At 66.7% G+C, this 21960-nt stretch overlaps 1 protein-coding gene across 3 annotated transcripts in view; it reads right to left on the bottom strand.

Annotated features, from left to right (window-relative positions):
- Positions 1–20331, bottom strand: part of CACNA1H (calcium voltage-gated channel subunit alpha1 H) — a 56143-nt gene extending 35812 nt beyond the window's left edge. The window contains exons 1-2 of one of the 3 annotated variants that reach the window (XM_047712736.1): positions 20133–20331; positions 19532–19851 (exon numbers count right to left, since the gene is read on the bottom strand). In XM_047712736.1, coding sequence (XP_047568692.1) covers positions 19532–19833 — 302 coding nt within the window. In that variant the 5' untranslated portion in view covers positions 19834–19851; positions 20133–20331. Of the gene's footprint in view, positions 1–19531; positions 19948–20132 lie in introns of those variants that run through there. The other 2 variants (XM_047712738.1, XM_047712737.1) reach the window with 2 other exon arrangements.
- Between the last annotated feature and the right edge of the window lie 1629 nt (positions 20332–21960).

The raw sequence follows: 21960 nt of genomic DNA, 5'->3' as shown, positions 1-21960 counted from the left end.
GGTAAGGAGCAGGTGAGGTGTCTGGCAAGGACGTTAGTACGGCGACAATCGCTCTAGGCCTAAGTGAGGGGACGGAGGAGCTTCTGGCCTGGGTGAAGGCCCGGCAGCGGGAGCAGGGGGCACAGCAGCAGGGACAGGACGACCTCCGGGGGGGCAGAGCCAGGGCCAGTGATGGGGCTGTGCCCTGAGTTCACGAGACAAGCCCACTCCTCACCCCTGCGCAGCACTGGACAGGACAGGGTCCTTGGGACCGTCTGCCCCACACCTGGGGCCTCCTGGGGGTGAGGAATACTCCTGGGCCTCTCAGAGCACACCCTGCTCAACCCTCAAGGCAGAACAGAGCCTCAGGAAAACCCTGCGCACCGCAAGCTTTGCTTAGTAGGTGCACCTGTGCGCACAGTAGGCCCTCAGGTCACATGCGGCTTGGGCTCAGGCCTCTGTGCACACCAAGATAGCAGTGGATCATACACACAGTAGGGCCTCAGCCCAGCCGGGGCTGCAGATACAGGCTTCTGCACACAGTAGGGCCTCACCTTCCAGGAGTCATGCCCCCAGGAAAGCCTCCTTGGAAGGGTGCACCCGCGCCTCTGGTGCCCTGGGCCCCAGCCTCCCCGCACCCAGCTGACAGCCCAGCCCAGCCCACCGGCCCACCGGCCCCAACCGCAGGGGGGCCCTGGGGAGTCTCGCAGCCATGTGACATGCCGGTCGGCCTAGCCTGGCTCCCCTCCAGCCGCCCAAGTCCGAGCTGATCCCCTAATAACTCGATCCATTATGTTGGAGTAGACTTCCTGGAAACCGACAGGAAAGGGGAAGCTTCTGTGAATCATCTGAGCCATTTTTTTTAACCAACAATGGGGCGCCTCTCCCCTCCCTAGGGCAACGGGCTGCCCACGCTTGTTGTTGTCCCCCCCTGCTGGTCAGGTGGCACCGCGTGCCCTGAGGGGTGGGGGTCACGGGCACCGCTGGACCCCAGGGGCCTGGGCAGAGCAGCAACCCCCTCCAGAGCTCACGGCCCCATCCTTCCCACCTCCGGTTTGGCCGAGGCATGGCTTCTCCCCCGTCCCGCTGCCCCGAGGTCAGCCTGGCTGGGGGTCAGGCTGCCCACCAGCAGAGAGATCTGCGGCGTCTGTGAGCAAAGTTCCATCCAGCTGCTCACGAGTGCTATTCCCCTGTCCTGGGGTCCAGTCCCCAAAAAGAAATGGGGTCAAAAGGAAGGAGGGGATTGTGGAGCCTAGAGTGACCCACACAGACCCACGGGCCTGACTGCCCAGTGTCAGGGTGAACCGCGGCTCCCAGTGCCCGGTCCAGGGCGGGCAGTCAGGCCCCTGGGAACTCCATGTGTGTGTTCTCAGGGACCGCGGATCCCCTTCCCTCAGACGACAGGGAGCCACATCCACCCCACAAGATGCCACGTGGGAAGGCGAGGCAGACAGGGAGCCTCCCCACAGATTCCTGACCTGACCCCACAGCAGCAGGAAGGGGCCCGGTCCGTACGCGGGAGCGGGCCGGTGGGACTTGCCGAACCGTGAATGGCCCCCTCCTCACTCAGCCTCCGTGTTGCCACAGAAGAAAGGCGGACACGGAGCGGGTTCATTACCACCCGAGGATGGCCAGGCCCGCTGTCCTCCAGTTCTAGTGAGGCGAACGGCAAGACATGGTCCCGGGGCCAGCCGGCCGCCGTCCCCCGCGGCCTGGGCACTCCCGGTGCAAAGGACGCCGCACATGGGGCTCGCAGGCCACCAGCAAGCACGCTCCAGCACCCCAGACCAAGTCACCCTGAGCCAGAGGCTCCCGTGCCCTGAAGGACATCCCCCATTGCCCAGGGACGCCCCGATGGTACGCAGTCCCTGCACCCAGAGTCCCAACTGGTCTCTGGAACCACCAGGCCACAATTCGCCGCCAACACCCACCAGGACACAGGTACCTCTGGGCCCTTCCAGCCACACCGAGGGGTCCCCACGCCCCCGACGCGGCGCAAGACTTGCCCTCCCGCATCTGCCCAGGCTCCATGGGGCTGGGGCTGCGGATGGCCGGGGGGAGCGCCGGCCGCAGGCAGAGGGCTGCACGTCTCCTGTCTGTCGGAAGCCGGCGCTTTCATGACAAATCCCGCAATTAGGGAATCCCCGGGCTCAGAGGAGCACGGGCATGTGGTTGCCTGCTGTGCCCACATCTTGGGGTTCCCTCTACCCATCGAGGGGTGTGCTGCCCGAGGGGAGGGGGGCCCGGCCCTCTTGGTTGGGGGGTCTGGCGGGGAGCAGGCGGAACCCGGGGACACAGAGCTCCAGGGGGGATGTGAGGGCTGTTCCTGTCAGACACAGAAGGCACGTTCCGGAGGAGCCTTCGACACCCCCAGCTCTCCTGCACGTATCCGGAAGCTTCTGTGAAGGGGAGGCTCCGGAGGGTGTGGGTCTACAACATGGCTCCACGGGTGGGCGGAGGCTCGGGCAGGCTGGACCTCGGGACGGCGGTCATAGGGTCGGGGGAACCTCAGGCAGCCCGAGGCTGGCCCCACACAGCCTGGCCGGTTTTCCCAGGGACAGGGTGTCACCAAGCCCCCACCCTGGTTCTGGCCTGGCCTTCGTACCCCCCTGTTGGCCCCCTGGAATGCCCCACACAGCTGCAGGCCCCCAACTTCCAGAGGCGTCACCCCCAAGGAGTGGGGCTGCCCAGTAGGGTAACGTGCGGACCCCACAGCACACTGTTGGAGAATGGGGGGGCGTGCGCTAGTGCGGGTGGGGCGGGCACACAGTGACGCAGGCTTGGGGCGGGACCAGAACAGGGCAGCCAGGGCTGGGTCAGGGTGATGAGGGTGGGGAGCGCCAGTGCAGAGGTGGAGGGGCAGAGTAGGTTTGGGGATGTCCCCTAGCCGGCCCAGCCTGGGGGCCCCAGGGCGTGGTCTCCAAGAGCTGCAGGACCCTGGGCCAGTCTCCCCTGCCCCAAGACGCAGCTTCCCAGCCCAGAGGGACCACACGTGTAGCTGTAAGGGAGCCCCGAGCCCCGAGCTCTCCGGTTGGGAGCTAGGACGGGGATGCCTCGAAGGCAAGGAGTGGAGGGGCAGGCCCACACAGGGAGCAGGGGATCGAGGTGTTCACCCCACTCCCGCTGAGCACCCCTGCAGAGCAGGTGCTGGGAGGGGGCGCCAGAAAGGCTACCAGGAAGCCAGCCGGCCACAGGCAGAGACACACGGATTTCCTAAAGTCGGAGAGACGACACTGATCCCAGGGCAACCTCGGGTGACTCGGGGGAGCTCGGCTCGGGGGAGTGGCTGAGATGCTTTCAACCACCTGGTCCCTACCCTTCCCTCCCCAAATCCCTCTTTTACGGTAAAACTCCCAGCTGACCAGCGTGACCAGAGGCCGCGGAACAGTCCAGCCCGGCTGCCAGATTTCTCAGAACTCCCTGGTCCCACGAGCCCGCCCCCCACCCCCACCCTGCTCCTTGACTGCTGGCCACAGCCACGGGACCCGAATAGGCTGGAGGGTGTGCAGAGGGGTCTCCCCTCTTGGGGAGCAGGTGGCGTGGGGCTGACCACATGGAGACCCATGGGGGCAGGGGGCTGGATCTCGAGGCGAGGTCCCCCCTCCCGTGCCCACCAGGCAGCTGGAGCGTGCTGAAGGCGGGAGGCGCCCTGGGGGGGGCACCGTCTCTTCCCGGGCCCAGCCTCCAGAACTCTACAGATAAACAGTCTAAATTAGGAATTAAAACATCCCTTGTTCCCACCAGCCAGCAGGCCGTATTTCAGACGTGCAGGAAACACGCCTGCTGCCTCGAGCCCCAGACTTCCCAGCCAGACTCTGCAAGATCTCCCAGCAGAGTAGAAGGGGCGTGGATGGGGTCCCGGGCCCCCGCTAACACCGTGCTCCAGCTGCCCTGCCTAGACCTGCCGCCGGCCCCTGAGAAGACCAGAGCGGGTACGGAGCCTTACCATGGGGCTCCTCCCGCTGTCCCAAGGGCTCCTGGGGCCACGCGGCAGGCGTGGGGAGCCCTGTGACCATCCGTGAAGGGGATGTCGGGAGGAAGGACCCTCCCGACGGCCCCCTCCCTCCCCAGAGGAAGGCCTGGTGGGCACAGGGCAAAGATTCCCACCCTCGGGCACCGGCTGGGACTCAGTGGGGGGCAGACTGTGGGGACCCTTCCTCCCTGAGCTCCAATCCAAGACTCCCCCGACCGAGGCTTCCTGCCTACCCCGCTCCCAGTGGGGCCTGGCAGGGCTCATGCCTGGAACAGGGCGCAGCTCTGGGACAGAGGGTGCTCTGGGGTGGGCTTCCGGGCATCAGTCAACAGAACGGAGGGGCTCACCCCGGAATTCCAGACGCCTGGCCTCACGTGGGGCTGTCTGCTGTGCCAGGAGTCAGCGGGTGGCCCCAGAGTCAGGGGAGGACCACTGGGGCTAGTCCAGGGGACGCCACCTTCCCTGGGGGGGGGGTCCTTAGAGAGGACTTGGAGTCAAGGCCGAGGTGGGAGAAGGCGGCATGTCAGGAACGGGGAGAACAAAGGCAGGGAGGGAGGCTGCACCAGAGGCCGGGTCCCTCTCAGAGCCCCCTGCCCAACACAGCCACTGCCTGACTGCCACCAGGGCAGGGGTGTGTCCACTCCAAACTCTCCCCCAGCACCCCATGCAGGGGACTGGCTAGCATGGGGCCCCTGCCCCTGCCCCTCTCAGGCTATCCCCCCCACACACCCCTATCAATCCCAGCCACGATGAGCACTGCGACAGTGAGAGGGACGCTGTCTGACCCACAGAATCCTGATGGTGGGAGGGGACACCGGGCTCTGGCTCCAAACACCACCCAGCTGCCTCAGGCCAGGAGGGTCACCAAGCCCCAGGAGACACCTGTTCACACGGCCCCTCTCCACATGTCCGCTTAGACACCCCGGCCGCAGAGGAGTCACGGCTGCCCGCCCCTTCCGCCTGGGATCAACGTCTCCGTGAGCAAGTTGAGGCTGACCTTCATCCAGGAAGGAGACCAGGCAGTGCTGAGAAGCCGGACGGGGCCAGGGTGGCTGCTGACCAGCCACGTAGACATTGCGCTCGGCAAGAACAGTGAGTGGCACAGAGCACATGGCCAGGAGGGGCCCCTGGGTGACACGTGCAGGGTGGCCACGGGCCCCCCGGGGGCGCCCACCCTCTGATGTAACAGCTGCCCTCAGCCCGTGGTGTCAGCCTAGAGAGGGGACACCCCGAGGCTCAGACACATCGCAGGTGGGGACAGGGTCCACGAGACTTCAGGCCTCCGCGTCCCACCAGCACGGCCCCTCCGCCCACCAGCTGCTCATCCGAGGACCAAACCCCACTCCCCCAGCCACGACTCTGCAGCCCATTACTGCCCCTAGGACAAGACCCCAGTCTCCTCTCCTCTCAGAACAGATGTCCCATGACTCCCGGTCGGGCCAGCCTAAGAAAGGTCGAAGCCGGGCCTGGCAGGACCTGGAGACCCAGACGCGGCCAAGGGCCCAGGAGCTCCAACAGCAACGAGGGGAGCGGAGACCTCGGCCCGGGATCACTGCCCAGCAGCCCACCTCCCTCCCTTCTCTGGCCCCCACTCCCCAGCACTGCAACCCCAACGTCAGATCACTCTGCCATCTAGAATTACCTAGAACCTTCCGCACATCCTCCCTGCTGTCCTGAGCACCCCTGAGCCATCAGTCCCGGGCCCCAGGCAGAAGCAGTGCCGGAGGCAGGCGGGGAGCTCTCCGGGACCTGAGACTCCCGCCTGGGTTTACCTCCACATGCTGCCTGGGGCGCGGGGGCACCAGGGGATACAGGCAGACTCCTCCCTCTACCAAGGTCAGCAGGGCCCTGCGAGGGTGCTGTCGACAGAAGGAAACCCTGGGCCGGGCCACAGAAGGTGGTCGGTTTACTACCAGGGGTGTGAGACCAACTGTTGCCCAGGGAGCCCCACGTCGAGTTGCTGCCCGGACGCTTACTGGCCAGAGGCTGTTCCTGGGGGGCCCCAGGGCGGGCTGCAGACGCTGGACGGAGGAGGTGTGGCTGGAGGAGCCCACGTGGTCCAGGAACCCTGCTTGGTGCTCTGGGAGGCTCGGGGAGACCAGGGAGCCCCAGAGCTGATCCAGGACCACGGGAGCGCTGGGGAGCGGCCTTCCTCAGACCCTCCCAGGCCGGAACCCTCAGAGAGAGACTATGCTTAGAGAGGAATGTTTCGACTGGACAACAAGACGTTTGGGTAAAATGGGCCTAAGCGTCCCTGACGCCCTTGTAGCCACGAGGAGAAGACACAGACACGCACTTGGAGTGAGCACTTGAGGACACAGGGAGCAGCCAACCCCGTCCAGGCCTGGGTCTTGGATGCCCCGCGTCCAGCACTGGGAGACGACACACCCTGCGCTATGCTGTGGGCTGGGGTCCTCTGTCACACGGCCCAAGCCCACGCACACGGAGACAAGGCAGCACCACAGCAAGGAGTCAGGAGAGGGTGCCCCCAGCGGCTCCCTGAGCTGCCCTCAGAGCTCACCCAGCAGCGGGGGAGGGGCTCGCAGGGGAGTCAGGCCCACGAAACACACTGGGCACTGCCCTGACGGAGGCCCCCCTTCCTACCAGAGCTGTGTGGAGACAGCCTCCTCCAGGAAGCCCTCCCTATACCGTCACATCTCCTACGGGGACAACTGCACAAAGCCACACGCCTCCCCACCTCGCACCCACTCAGGCAGCCGGAGGGTGTCCCAGAGCAACTGCCGAAGGAGCCCACACCCTCAAGTCAGGAGCCTCCCACCCGGCTGGCCATGTCCGAGAGCCGGGCCCGGGCAGGCGGCCAGACTACCCACAGCAGGGTCCACCTGCCCCAGATGCCTAAGCTCCGGCCTCGGCACAGACACTTGCGGGCGGGAAGCAAGTGGGGGCCCAGGCCACGCACCACCGTCGCCCCCCCCCCCACGAAGGCCCCAGCGTTGGAGCTGGCTGAGCCGACACCGTGGTCGGTCGGTGTGGCATTCCGCCCACACCTCCTGGCTATCAGCGTGGGCTGGGGGTTGCCGGAAAGCACCTGGCCTTGAAGGGGTCTCACCACCTGTCAGGGTACAGGTGTCCATGCTCCTTCTAGAATGTTCTCCCATCACCACACCTAGGCCAGACGGAGGCCTGGGTGCTGGCCCCAGGGACCCAGCCAGCTCTGATGGCCCTGAGTGAGTGGCACACTGCTCCCCCCCTCGGCATTTACCGACCCCCACTCTGGGCCAGCCCTCCCCGTGCAGCGCATACGGCAAGCCCGGCAGCAAACGGACCCTCCACAGACTCTCTTTCCAGCGAACACCCAGACCGGGGGCCTCTGTTCCCGTGGCTGCGGGACTGCACGTGTGGCCCGCGGAGGGAGGGGGGATGGCCGGCTGCTGGCGGAGATGGGTGTCTGGGGAGGCTGGGGGCCGAGGGGGCTCCATTCTGGGAGCAGCCCTGCACTTGCTAAATTGCTTTATGTAAGTGGGGCCAGGCCAGGAAACCAGGAGCCCGGCTGGGGATTAGTGACAGGCGTTGCCACGGCAACCTGATTAGTGGGAAACATGTCGTCTTTGGGAGTGCTGCTCGGCAAAGGTAAAAGGAACCCCAGAGATTCATTAGCAACAGGTTCCCATGGCAACCGCTCCAAGCTCATTAATAATTTTTTTCTTATTCCAAGTGTGGGTGTTGAAATTCTCCAGAGAACTGATGAAGGAACGGATGCCGGACAGACAGACACGCACACGCGTTGCTCCCACCTACTGCCAACCCCACCCCACCCCGAGATCCGAACAGCACATGCCTCGCCCCGCCTGGCTGGCCCTGGGGTTCCGACGGCCCCCGACCTGCCTGGATGGCCCCCCACAGGGCAGCCAGATCAGAAGGGCCGCTCTGACCTGGGGGGCGGCCAAGACCACCTCCGCGGGGACACCCCAAAGCGTGTGCAGGAAGGGAGGCGGGGAGGGGCCCGCTCACGCTGCATCAGGCTGGGCGTCCTGCCCGCTGCTCGCCGGCTGCCTCCTCCGGGACGACCGCCAGCGCCCCACAGAGCTCCGCAGAGACCCCACGTGCGGTGGGGCTGGGGCTCCACAAACAGACGCCGCCTTGGAAAGCGCGTCAGCAGGTCCTAGCACAGCTCCACACAGCGAGTCCGCTCTCGGGCGCGCACCCGCCAGCACCGACATCAGGGCCCAACGGCGACCACACCGCGGGGCTGCTCCCGGCGCCGCACAGGCCGCAAGAGCCCGAGAGCGGACGTTCCCGCGGACGAACACGCACGGTCCGTCCACACAGCGGGATGGGCTCAGCCACCAAGGGAACGGAGCCCTGACAGACGCTACGGCGTGGCCCCAGCTGGAGGACGCGACGTCCAGAGGCCACGGGCAAAGAGCCATGTGGCGTGGGATCCCATTTCTAAGAAACACCCAGAAGAGGCAGATCCAGGGACGCGACGAGATCAGGGGCGCCAGGGGCCGGGCTAGGGGCTGGGGTCTCTCTGGGGGGACGAGAACGCTCCAGAGTTGACAGCGAAGGCCGCACAGCTCTGCGGGTTATAAAAACCAGGCAATCGTGTGCTCTCCGCGTGCGTCGTGCGAGGACCCCTCTGTGACAGCACGAGTCGGCGGGTGCTCGGAGTTCTGGAGGCCACGCAGGGACCTGCACTGGGCCACACTTCCCCGTCGGGACGCAGGACTCCGGTGCTGCATGTCCCCGGGGCTGACACCAAGGCAGGGGCTCCCCACAGTGAACAGGGCAACTGCTCGCCTCCACCCCCTGCCCCACGGTCGACGGGAACCGGCGACCAACCTGCAGGGCGTGCACACCTGGTGCAGGAGGGAACGTGACCCAGAGCCCGGCCACAGCCTTCTGGGACGGCAGGGGCCCCCCGCTCCATCCTGGCCACGCGGGGTGGTTGGGCGCCCCGAGAAAACTAACAACGCAAGCACTCCCTGACGCTGAGCAGTGGTTACTGGGTCTGAGGCGGCGGACGGGAAGCTTCTCCCGGTGCTCCCTGTCCAGGAGCTGGCTCCGGAGCGGAGGGACGCAGAGACCCACGGTCAGTGGGCACACGGGCCGTCCCGCACTGCACCCGCCTGCTGCCAGTCACGCCCCAGCACGGCCCCTGACCCGATCCGGAGTCGCACACCCAGCGGTCTGCTCGGTCACACTGGATCTGGCCCCAGAGGGAGAGAAGGGAAGGTTGCGGGGTGGGAGGCCAGCAAATCTCTGGACATCGTACACCAGGACAGGGCGTGTGCAGGGATAGGGCGTGTGCAGGGACGGAGGCCCCAACACCCGGGTGTGCTCAGGTGTCAGCCTGGGCCCTCCAAACCCCCAAAGCCAACACCCTCATCTTTGCCCCGGTGCCCCCTCCCCCGGGCTCCCCTGCCTCTGCCCGCAGGCTGCCACAGCCTGCGTCCCCTCCTTAACCACGTGACCCCCGTTTCACGGTAAAATTAAAAAAAAAAAAAAAAAAAAGGCAAGCTCTGGAACATTCAGAAATGTGAGGCACGCCCGGTTCTAAAACATGACACCACGGTCTGTGGTTGTGGGTCTGTGAGCCTCTGGCCCCAGGCCCTCCAGTGAGCCATGTCCCCGGTGTGGATTCGGACTTCTAAGTGTTCTTGGGACGGAGGCACGGGCCCCAGCCCCCAGGCAATCCCGGCTAACAGGGCCAGGCGGAAAGTTCCCAGGCGGCGGCCACATCCCCCTGCAATCGGCTGGTGTCCTCCCCACCGGGACTCTCCCGACGCACCCTCTGCCAGCCCCTTCCGGGGTCCCGCCCCACCCCCAGCACCCAGCAGCCCCCCTTGGCCTCCAGGGGGCAGGCCATGCGCCCCATGTGAGCGGTCCTCCAGGTCCCCGAATGCCCTGCACCAGATCTCCTCGAGAGGCGCCTACAGGGCACTCCAGCTAGCTCAGGACTTCAGGGGCCTGCAACACCTGAGGGCACGTCACACGCGTGCCAGACACGGCAGGCCAGCTCGGGGCCAGGCTGCACGGCTGCCCTGCCAGCAACCCGTGCCCCAGACCGCGTCCCAGTCCCCAGCCACGAGGCGCTAATGCAGGCTGACTCATCAGACTGCGGCCGGCTGGGGACAGGTGCAAAGACAAAGGGACGCAGTGGGCGCACGAGGCCACGTGGCCCCCACCTGGCCCAGGGAATGTCCTCTGGGCCTCCAGGCACGGGATCCGTCTCTGTGGGGGGCTGAGGATGCGGACAGGCTGCACAGACGCCCAGTGCCCCCGCCTGGGCCCACACCCCAATGCCCTCCATGCCAGGTCCTTGGGCCACCGCCCATCACATGGCACCCCGGGGCCCACGCGCCACCTGCCAACCCCTCTGCCCGCAGTGGCCCCCACAGCCTGGGAGCAACCGTCCCCCGGACCTTCACACCCTGGCCCCGCAGGGCCTGGCTCTCCTCTACCCTCCCTACCCCCGCGACTCAGCCAAGCCCTGCCACGGCACCCCAAACAAGGCCCCAGTAAGCTGGGGGTCACCGGGAAGGCAGCACGCCCTTGTCACCCAAGAATGAAGGGGCGCTGGGCTCCAGGGTTGGAGGAAGGTCCCCAGGGAGGCCCCCCCCCCCCCCAGATTGGAGACAATCTCTTCTCTGGCTAGCCCCCAGCCCCTCTGTAGCTTCTCAGAGGGAAAGAGGGCCGGCTCCCCGAGTCTCTGTTGCTGCAGAGGGGGTCCCCGGCTGGGAATCCAGCCCCATCAGTCCCTGCAGGAAGTTGTCCGCCTGACCACAGGTCTCAGGATGGAGTCATGCTGGGCTCAACCTGGGGCTCTGTCTCTGGTCCTGACACTCTATCTGTGTGTCCCTGGGGCTGCGGGGACCTGCAGGGGGCGGGGGAGGACACTGGTGGAATGAAGGCCTCGGACTCCCAGAGGGGTCTGTGGGACTCTATCCTGGGGGGACAGGCCAGTCCAGAGAAAAGGGACTTGCAGAGCTGACATCGGGACAGCTCCTTCCCTGGGGAAGCCCCCCGGAAGCCCGGAGGATGTGGGCACAGAGACAGGCGCGGCCCCTGCCCCTCCTCACCACGGAGCCCAGCCTCTGACACCCTGCCAGGGCCCAGAGCAGGAGGGGTCCCCCAGGCTCACAGCCCAGGCCTGCCTTGCTGCTTGTGACTTCAGGGGCACACACTCCGTCCACCCCAAACTGCTCCGAGTGGCTGATTTCACGGTCGGTTTTCCCTCTCCCCAGGTGGCTCCTCGTCAGAGAGCCTGACACGGCCCAGCTGGCATGACTCATATCCTAACAAGGACTCCCTCCTGGTCAGACATCCAGCACCCCCTCTATCTCCCTCTGAAGGGACAGCAGAGGGCACACCCACGGTGTGCGAGCTGGCGTAGCAGGAGTTCAGTCTGGAGCTGTCGGCATGCCAGGTCCTTCTGGGGGTCCCCCCGTTCCAGTGGCTGCAGGAAAACCTGAGCATCACGGACCCATGACCCCAACTCCCCATGATCTCATGCACGGTCTGCCTCTGTCTTTGCTTCTCTCCTGAGCACACGGCCGCTGTGCCAAGGGCCCCCCACTGACCTCGTCTCACCTTGGTTATGGCCACAAAGACTCAGTCGCCATGGAAATCCACGTTCTGAGGTTCCTAGTAGACGTGAACTCGGGGGATACTAGTCATGCCAGTACGGTGGCTCCCATGTGCCAGCTGGAGTGAGCGACATGCACAGCCCCAGAGCCCCTGACTCAGGCTGCCCCACGATGCCCTGCTGCAGAGCAGGGGCACGGCCTCTGAAAGCAGCCAGCACTGCCACCTTCCCGTTGCTAATTCTCTCCACCCCTGCCAACACCTCCCCGGCCAGTGGGGACCCCTCCCTGGGCCAGCACCAAGGGCAGGGCCCAGAGGACTTGCCCTAACCAAGTCCCGAGAGGTCACCCAAAGGCCACACAGCTGGGAGACAGCTGGCCCCAGACCCTCTGGGTCGCCCGAGGGGCAGGAGAGGTTCAAAGGTCGCCCCTGGGGCACGAAGTGGGCAGCGTGGGCTGTGGCCTCAGGTCTGATGCCAGGAACATCCACCTGAGAATCTGGGGGGCTTGTTCCCATAGGTACCACCCAAAGGCCATCAGGGAAGACCCGAACCCTGCCTGTCCCCGACAGCCTGGTCCCTGCTGCCCAGCTCCTTGGCCATCCTCCTAGGGGATACGCGGCCCTCCATCCACGGGCCAGCGGGTGATCCCCAGCTCCCCAGCCCAGAGGCCGAGACTCCACGCTACCGCTCCAATGGATGGAGATCGAGTGGCGAAGGGGACCCACACCCAGAACGCAGGCCCCTCCCTCAGATCAGGAAACACAACCCCAGAATAAGTCCTTGTCCACCAAGGCCCTCAGCTTCGGGGTGGGGACCCAAGGGGCCCCAGCCTCTGACACAGGGATGAGGTCTGGAGTAGGAGACCCCCCAAGCTCAGACTACCTCTGCTTCGCTGCCTCAGACTTCAGGGACACACACCCTGTCCACCCCAACAGCTCTGCTCTTCCTAAAGAACACTCCCTCTGCCTCTCCCTCCCGTGTTCCTGTGTCCGCGACTGCACACCCTACACGCAATCCGGGGACGGGGGGAACCGAGGGGAGCCCCATGTGCTCTCAGAGCCAGGGACGGCACGGAGGGCGAGCCCAGGGGTCTCCGCGGCCCTCTCCCTGGTCAGCTGCGCACTGGCCTGGGCCCTTCACCCGCTGATCAGGGTCCCCAGTGACCCCACGCTATCAGTGACCAAGAGAACAATTGGGACCCTGTGAGGAAAAACCGAAGCTGGCGTGGGGCCACCGCCAGGCTGCAGGAAGGGTGCCAGGAACACCTAAGGAATCTTGGAAGGCTCTGGGGCCCTCCCGGGGTGAGGGGGCTCGGCCTTGGGGCCACACGCCCTACAGAGCCGGTGTTGTCCCCACCTCTCTGCCCAAGGCCCTCAGGCCAGCAAGGAGCTGAGACACAGGGTCCCGCTGGTGGCCGCACCCTCCACACCAACGTCCCCAGCATCCAGTGCTCCAACCTCCCTGAGCCTAGGAGTGAGGGAGGCACCGGCAGAGCCCTGAACAGAGAGGACGGCGTGACCAGGCAGGCTGGCCGCGGCGCCAAGCACGTCTCAGCACCTGTACCAGGGTCCGGCTTTGCTGGGCTCCAGCAAGACAGGGAACGGCACCTCCCCAGGAGGACTCACCCGCCCAGGGCTCTGAGTGGGCCAGGGGAGCTGCTGGCCCCTGATCACCCCTGAGCATGACTGCCCAGCCCACCCACACCCGCCCCTGGCGGACTCCGCGCTCTCAGTAACGTCAGTTCCCTCTCCTGCGTGAGCGTGTGGTCGGCAGACGCCGAGGCCGGGCCTGGGGCCACCCAGCATGAGCACAGCGGCCAGATCGCAGGCCCACCTGTACCAGTCTGGCCCTGGGGCCGTCGCTGGGCCAGAACCGAGACTTCCGCGCCCGGGGACGGTGTTTCTGCTCTGTGACACACTCAGTCCTCGTGCGTCTTACAAAGAACGCAAGGGGCTCCTGGTGCCCCTGAACCCTCCCCCACCCAGGAGCGACCCCTGACCAGGCTGCCGGCTGCTGGGGTGCATTGCGCCCACCCTGTGCGCTGGTTTCACGCCCTCATCCACGGTCCCACTAATCACAACTCCAGGAGCGGACAACCCCTCCTGGCAGCTGGGGGGCTGGGGACACACCGCCTCGCCTCCCCTGCACAGTGTGCATCTGTTCCCGGGGGGGCCTGTAAGCAGAGCTGCTACTCACTCAGCGGAGACGCGCAGCAGAGGGCCCCCATCTGTCATCCGCGGCGGGCACGGTGCTCTGGGGACGGTGCCCGAAGCCGCTGCCAGCTCCCGAGGGCGGGGCTGTCTTCCTCTGCACCCCATCCCGTCTGGGAATCCAGACCTTAAATAACGATGTCAGGCCGTCCCCGGACTCCACTCCCCCATCTCCTCGCTGGAAATTCAAGTGGGCCCCTGTGACTCAGGGGTGTTCCTGTTCCTACCTGTGTCACCACCGAAAAAAGAGCGTAACCGAGTCGTCACGACCCTAACCCAACACCCACTTGCCGTGGAAAGAGAAAGCCTGTTCCTGACCAGGCCTCTGGCGGGGAGGGGGGCAACAGGAAAAGGGGAGACGGCGGGGGAGAGGGAACGGGGACTGGACACGAGGACACCTGGATGCAGAGATAACACGTCCCCCCTGACCTTGATGGCTTGGGGCCGAGGTCTGGCCCCTGAGAGTCCAGCGAGCAGGCTGAACGGGGGCTGAGCCGGACAAGCATGGCTGCCCTGCGTTCCTCTCAGGGATGCCTGACAGGTCAGCCCACCCCCTGCATTCCTCCACATCCTGACCCTGGACCAGGAGTCCTGCCAGCCGCTCCGGGAGGTGCTGTCTGGCCCGCTGCACCACAGGAAGGCGCAGGGAGCTCCCTGGACCCCTCTGAGTGCTCTGCTGTGCCAGGGAGGATGGGACACCCACAGTGTCTGAGAACGTCCTCTGACGGGCTGGCACCAATTGTGTCCTGCCCGGACGTCATGGGGGTGGTGGGGGAGCACCGGCACCTTCTCGTCTCCTGGCCTCTGTTCCTGCAGTGCCCTCCACCTGCTCCTCTCTCCCTACCTCTCTTCTATTTTTCCCTGACCCTGGTCCCCACATCACCGCCCCCTTGAGGGCTGAGTCCAACCCCCCTGGGGCAGAGCCCTTCCCTGAGACACGGTCCAGGCCCACCATACTCACTCCTGGCCTCCCTGCCTCCCATCACCTTTACCTTGCAGCAAAACCCAAACAGCTCCAGGCTCACGGATACATCCCACCTGCCTCAGGACCTTTGCTTGTGCCATTCCCCTGCAGAGGACATTCTTGCTCCATATCCTCCCACAACCAGTCTCTGGGTCCACTCAGCTGCTGCAAACTCCCCAGCCCCCAGCCCCCAAGGGCCTCCATCTGGTCCCCCCAGCCCAGCGCCTCCATCAAGATCAGGCCAGTGGAGCCCTGATGCAGAGTGAACGATGGCAGGACACACTGAGCACACGGTGGGAGATCCCCGAGTCCTGCGGAGAACCACAGCAGACCCAGCACAAGGACCAGCACAGAGCTCAGGCCGAGAGAGATCCGTGGAGTGAAGAGGGCTTGCAGCCCCCACCGGGCTCTGTGCCCTCAGGGCCCCCAGGCCCTCCGCAGGGCCCAGCTGGACTGCAGATGTGGGGACAGGACCACACCTGGCCTCACCACAGCACATGCACACCCCATTTAATCAGGGCTTCCCGATCTCTGCCGACTAAGCAGGCCGCCAGTAAGCTCAATGAACACCAACCGTCTGCCCAGCTCGGGGCCCCAGGGGTGCCTGGATGGGGGCACAGGGCAAGAGAAAAGTCTAGACCACAACCCTTCCTGGGCCGACCCAAGGAAGCAGCGGACACGCAGGAAGCCAGGTCCGTCCCCACAGACGGACCTCAGCGCACACTAACCCCCTTCCACTGCCTGCCCCCCAAAGGCTGAGGCCGCCACAGACCCAGACTTCTCACCGGAGGCCGATTCCCAAAGACCAAACCCTTCCGCCTCCTTGTGGGAAGCAGAAACCCTTTTAAGACCCACAAAAATCTTCCCGCTCCTTCTCTACTACAGCTCCTATCCACCCACACAGCCCAGCCCGACCTCACTTCCGCCAGGAAGCCCTCCTTAGCAGCCCACAGAACCCAGGAGAGGGCACCCCGCTGCCCAGGTCTCACTCAGGGGCCAACAAGAGGTCAGGCTCGCATCTGGGGACACCCCCCTCCCACCAAGCCCTCCAGAAGCAGCCACGCTAAGAACAGGGCTCCCCCGACCCTGCCTCTGGCAGGGATTCAGACCCGCCTCGCCCAGCTGCCCGCCCCAGCGCTCGGGACCAGCAGTCTCCCTGAGAAGCCCCCCACCATACCTATCTCCGCTCACGCCGGCCCGAAGAGCAGGGACAGGCCCATCCCAGCCAGCACACGCTCAGGGCGTGACACGTACGTAAAGGAACAGCAGCGCAGTCCAGACACACGGGACAATCACCGTTCCTTGTTCCTCCTTCAATCGGAAAAAGGGAGCCACCGGGAGAACGGCCTGCAGCGTGGGGAGCCCATGGCCCGTGCAGACACGCCATGCCCTGGCCAGCCCACAGAGGTGAGGCCCCCCACTCTGGACACACCCCTTCTGCCTTTACACCCCCACATTCTACCAGGTATGGGTTGGCCTTCCCATTGGCCCACCCCAGGCCCGTCCAGCACCCGTTTCAGAACCTCTCAAGGACTCCCCACGAGAGGCCAGCCTGGGGACTCTCAGTCTAGGCAGAGACACACGTGGGTGCCAGGAGAACAGAGACCCAGGTCCAGGAACAAGATGCTGGCATGAGGAGGGGCTTGGAAGGGGAGCACCCCCAGGGTTCTGTCCCCAGAGCACAGGAAGGAAGCCCCGTGCGTCAGGCAAAGTGTGCCGGGGAGCACGGCCACAAGGTCAGGAAGGTGAGCACCACGTGTAACTGTCCTGCTCAGTTCCGGTGTGCAGGGGCAGCGTGGGCCGCGGGATGGAGAGAAGGATCGGGCCTGTTCTAGGTCAATGCCCTCAGCGTCCGCACCAGGACACCCACACCCACTGTGAGGCCTGGCGTGCTCGTGACGGCTGGACGGCTAGCAGCAGCTCTCATGAGATGCCTTTAAAAACTCGGACTGGCCCAGCCTCGCACCCCTGCCCAACACAGGGACCTGAGAGTCTGACCGGGCTCCCCCAGCTCTGCCCTCCAGCAGCCTCGTGACCTTGATGTGTCCTCTGACTTCTTCGAGCCCTAGGCGGAGTCGCACCCCGTACCTGGCCCCTGGGAGGTGACTCCTAGAGGTGCGTGCCACCCGAGCCCCCAGGGGCCTCCTCGGCACCCTCCTGGCCCCTTACACCCTCGCTGGGCTGCAGCCGGCCTCCCCTGGGGCCCCCTCCAGAGCAGTGAGCGTCCCCAGAGGCCCTGCGGGCTGGGTGCTAGGACGCAGCAGCTGCGCGGCTGGCAGACAGGCGCGGAGTCAGGAACCCAGGGGGAGCCCGGGCAGAACATAACCCAGCCACGCAGGCTACAACACACAGATCCCACCCACCTTCCTCTATAAATAAACCCGTGTAGGAGAAACAGCGCTTGCCCCGAAAGTTCCAGCGCCGCTGTCTTTTCAAAAAGCCAAGTCAATCGATAAGGACGCGGGCTGCCCTTGGCTCCTCTGCCACCTGTCGGGAGCCCCCTTGGAGCCCGAGCAGACCACGCAGTATCGTGGCTGCTGGGGTCACCCCCACGGGGATTCCCGAGAGCTTGGGGGCTGGGGGAAGGCCCCTTCCCGCGTTCCAGTCGCCAACTGAATCCCGGTGTGGGGCTGGAACGTTGGCTGGGACTGCGCCAGCCTCCGGCAAGTGTGGGTTCCCAGAGCAAACCCAATTATCCCACTTGGCTCTCTGACTTTGTCCCCTGCAGCAGGGCAGACAGGGAGCTGGCGGTGGCAGGCGCACCCTGTGTGTGCCCGGGGCCAGCCCGTCGACCTGCAGGAATCTGAGTGCTCCGCCGAGCCGCGCAGGGCCCCCACGGGCTTGCCAGGGGAACCAGTCCCCACCTGTCCAGGCGCGCGGCTTATTTTAGGTTTGCCCCAGAGCCGACATGCCCCCACTGCTTCAGCCTGGCGTCTGCTGGAAGTCAGCAGCCGCCCCCATGAGGCCAAAGGCTGTGCCGTGCCCACCCTGCCTGACAGGCGCAGGATCTCCACAGAACACAAATCAGCGCATCCCGGGATCTGAACCCACCTCCTGCCAGTGCCATCCCCCTCCAGCCCGGTGGCCCTCCTGCTCCCAGAGCGACAGGGCATCCTTCTCCTTGGGTCACAAGGACGCACAGAGATGGGGACGCCACCACAAGGCCCAGCCGGCCCCATCCCCCAAGCCGCTCTGGCTTCACCCTACATGCATGAGCCACTCCTGCCCCCGCTCCCCTACATGGAGTCACACACATGCGCGCCTGTCAGACACGTTCAGGGACACAGAACACCCAGCACCCCTGGGTCAGACCGTTACACTCCCTCAGCCTCCAGGGCCCGGAGCAGCCAGACACGGGGCTGTCAGCGGAGACAAAGCACAGGCCCGACTCGGCTCTTTCCTTATCTGGTCTCTGCACACGCTTGGAAATGCCGCACACGCACGCGAAGCCGGCGGCCAGGCCCGTCCCAGCCTAGGGTGCTCAGACAGACATGGCCCCGTCACCCGCCACGACACCCAGCCACGCCACCCTCCTGCCAACCACGAGGTGCCCGGGCCATCTCCAAGCCGGAGTTCCAGAGAGGATGGACCATGTCCCGACATGGGGGAGGTGTCGCCCACCGTCTGCCCAGGGCGCAGGCGGTCAGGCCCTGAGCTGGCCACTGGGCTGCGACCATGACCCCCTTCTTCACAGCTAAGAGCAGAACCGGACTCGGCCGATGTTTGGATATGGAGAAAAAAAGCAGCGTGGGTTTTATTACTTTTTTGGTACAGTTTCCTCTTTTACATTTAATATTTATACAGTAAAACACACAAGATAGGAAAAATATACACACGCGTTGCTGCTTTAGCCTCTGTCTCGATTTTGACAAATAAAGTTTACTTGCAGGTCCCCACCTCGGTCAACCCCCACCCCCTGTCCCTGTTTGTCCAGGATGTCCAATCTCTCCAGGGCAAGGAGCCTGAAGGCACAGCACCCGCGGCACCGTCTCCTGAAAACCGGCTCCCACCACCAGCGAGAAGAACCAGAAAGGCAGGACCCAGAGCCAACCAGAGCCCACCAGGACAGCCCCCAAACACCATCTGCTGGGGGGGCCACCAAACCTGCCGCCTACATCCCACAAGTGACCCCTGGCTGCCCCAACACCACTCTGGAACCTTCTCTGAAAGTCTGTGCCGCTCTGGCTGGAAGCAGAGAGGGGCCCCATCCTCCAAGGCCAGGAAAAGCCCTAGGGGAAGGGACCGGAGCGCACAGAGCCAGCTGCGTCCCTGCCCCCCACCCCCAGCTGCGCATGACTTAAATCAGCCCCAGCACGGAGTTCAGCCTGGAGAAGAGAGTTCACAACCGACGTCACGGCATCTCTCCGCGGAAAAGGGCCCGCAAACTCGCACCGCCTCCCGGCCCCACGGGTCTCCCGCGACGCTCCGAAGCGCAAAGCACAGGCTGAAAACTTCGCTCCCCTTACTCTACGTCCTGCCGGCCGCCCCCTCCCCAGCGAGGGTCCCGCCTCTGGCGGACAGTCTGTAAGCCCAGGGGCCAGCACTCCCGTCCCGACCGCCACCCAAGTGGGCACGACTTCCCGCGCGGCCGACCCCTGTTCCCCTCCAAGCTCGTGGTGGTCTCGCGGCTTCTCTCCCACCCTCTCCCATCCCGCGCTGGCTCGGCACCGGGGACACCCCGGCCGGGTATGGAGCGAAGCCCCCCCCCCGCCGTCCCTCCCCTGCCAGGCGCTCCCCGCGCGCCCAGCCCGCTCCGGGTTCAACGAGTCCGGCCTCGCGGGGGCCACGCGGAGGAGGTCCCGCGCGCTGGACCCCCCGTCCCGCACCGCCGCAGCCCGGCGGCCCTGGAAGGATATGGGTTACAGACCAGCCGGAGACACCAGCTGCGCGGCCGCGTGGTCTGCCCGAGGCAGAAGAAGACCGTGGCCGCCAGCGCCGGGTACGGGACGGGCTGCTCCTCGTCGGCGCCCAGCTCCGCGCCGCGCTCGGCCGCCGGGCTCTCGGGGGGCGACGCGCCGGGCCCGGACCCCGGCTCCGCCTTCCGCCCCGGCACCCCGGGGCTCGCCGGGGACGCCCCAGCCGCCGCCGCCGCCGGGCCGGGGGCCGGAGCGCCCAGAGGCACTCGGACCTCGTCGGCCGCCTGCGCGCCCTCGGTCATGGTGGCAGCGGGCAGCACCTGCGGGGTGACAGGCGGTAACCGGGACCCGGGAACGACACCCCTCACCCGCCTCGGGCACAGCGGAGCTGCGGGAACAGCCGCGGTCGCCGGGATGTCTTTGTCTTCCCTTATTAGAGACAAATGCGCCCCCCGCCCCCGCCCGCCCCCTCCCTCCGGCGAGGGTTGGGCCGCCCCTCCCCCACCGCCGGGGCGGGGGCCCCAGGGGCCCCCTCGCCGGCTCCGCTAAGTTGAAGAGGGTCCCGCCGCGCAGTGGGGCGCGCGTCCCCGCCGAGTCTCACCTCGCTCCGGCGGCCGGCAGCGTCCCCGCGGGCATCGCCCAGGCGGCGCGGTCACCGCGGACCTGGCACGGCGCTCGGCCGAGGCTGGAGCGCGCCGCCCCCGGCCCCGAGCCCCCGGCCCCGGCCCGCCGGCTTCGGCTCCCGCTCCGGCTGTCCCGGCGGCGACGGCGGCGGCCCCAGCGCGGAGGGGACCGCTGGGCGGACGAGCCGGGGGCGCGGGGCGCGGGGCCGGGGGGGGGGGGGGGGGGCGGGCGCGGGGCGGGGACGGCGCGGCGAGCAAGCCCGGAGCGTGTCCGCGCGCGGCGCAGGAAACTTCGGAGTGAGCGGCGGAGAGCGGGGGCGGGGCCGGCGCGGGGGCGGGGCCGCAGGGGCGCCGAGAGGGAGGGGCCGCCCCCGCCCCGAGGCTCGCGCGCGCCGACCCTCCCCCATCGCGGGGGGCGCCCGCCGGTTCCCAGGGTCCCGGGAGGGGGGGCGGGGGCGGAGCTGGACCCCACCGCGCCCCCACCCCCTCTCCGGGCGCGCGGAGCGCCATGGGGCGCGCGCGGAGCGGCTCGGCGGGGGGGGCGGGGAGCGGCGCCAACGTGCTCCCCGCCCCCAACTGCGGGGGCGGCCCGAGCCGCGGAGGCGGGCTCTCCCCTCCCCCTCGCCGCCGCCTTCGCCGCCGCCGCCGCGCACCGCCCCTACACCCCGGCGACTAGGGCCGGGGTCGCCGAGGGGGCGGGGCCGGGCGGGCGTGGGCGGCCGCGACCGCGACTGCGAGGCTGCGTGCCCCTCCCCCTCCGCGTGTGTGTTTTGGGTGTGACCGTGCCCGTGTGATGCGCTGCCGTGTCCGTGGGTGGGATTCTGGGCGCGCCTGCGTCCGCATCTCCCCCAGCACCGGCGCGCGCACACACACAAACGGGAGGCAGTTTCTGCGAACTTGTCCGCTGCCCACCCCTCCCGGGTGGAGACCCGTGAAGGCCTGGGAAAGGGGAAGGGGCGAGGCCCTCCAGCAAGGCTCCCGGCTCTCACGCTGAGCACATGCAGGACAGGTCACTGGAGTGCCTGTGTTCCAGGGGTCCCTCCACAGCGGAGTCCTCGCGGGGCCCAACCCCGCGCAGGGCCGGCGGCACCTCAGAGCCTGGACCAGACCAGGCGGGCTCCACCAGGCCCACCGAGAGCCCTGTCCGCCAGGTGTCAGCAGGGAGGGCGCCGGCGGCTCCTGACTCCTCCCCACCCCAGCGCCCCGCCTTGGTCGTGGTGGAGGCTCCTACTTTCCCCACCGTCCCGTCCCTGTCCCCCACCCCCCGGACTTCCTCTGGGAGCACCTTCCCCACACCCCAGGCAGCCCTGGAGGGGCGGCTCCCTCCCTCCTTCCAAGCCCACCCTCAGCGCCCAGAAAGCCCCTTCCTCTGGACAAAGAGCAGGCAGGTGGTCCCCACGAGCCCAGTCCAGGAGCCTTGGTTGGGCCTTGCCAGCTGCTGGCATGGCGTGGAGTGGGGGCCACCTGGCAAGGCTGCAGTTAGGTCCCTGCCAGCCTGAGCTTCCCCACCTGCAGGGCAGCAGGCCAGGTGTAGCCCTGATGGGGAGGGGGCTGTGTGGGGCAGGGGCCGAGCAGGGGCGGAGGGGGAGGAAGGCCCCAGGAGGCAGCTGTGCCCTGGGAAGGCACTGGACGAGGCGACAGGAAGACATGACCAGGGCAGCTCTGGTGCAGGTCTCGGGAGGTGCCCTGGACAGGCTGCTCTCCGCTCGGCAGGGCCTTCTCTTGTATACGTGAACTTTTCAAGAAAAGGGAAACATTTATTCTATTTTAATGCTACTACTTAGCATTGGAGGGCCTCAGCCAGTA

Source organism: Lutra lutra, chromosome 18 (genome assembly GCF_902655055.1).
Source record: "Lutra lutra chromosome 18, mLutLut1.2, whole genome shotgun sequence".
NCBI classification, from domain to species: domain Eukaryota; kingdom Metazoa; phylum Chordata; class Mammalia; order Carnivora; family Mustelidae; genus Lutra; species Lutra lutra.
The sequence above is the reverse complement of the archived record's forward strand: the minus strand, read 5'-3'. Positions and strand labels throughout refer to the sequence as shown.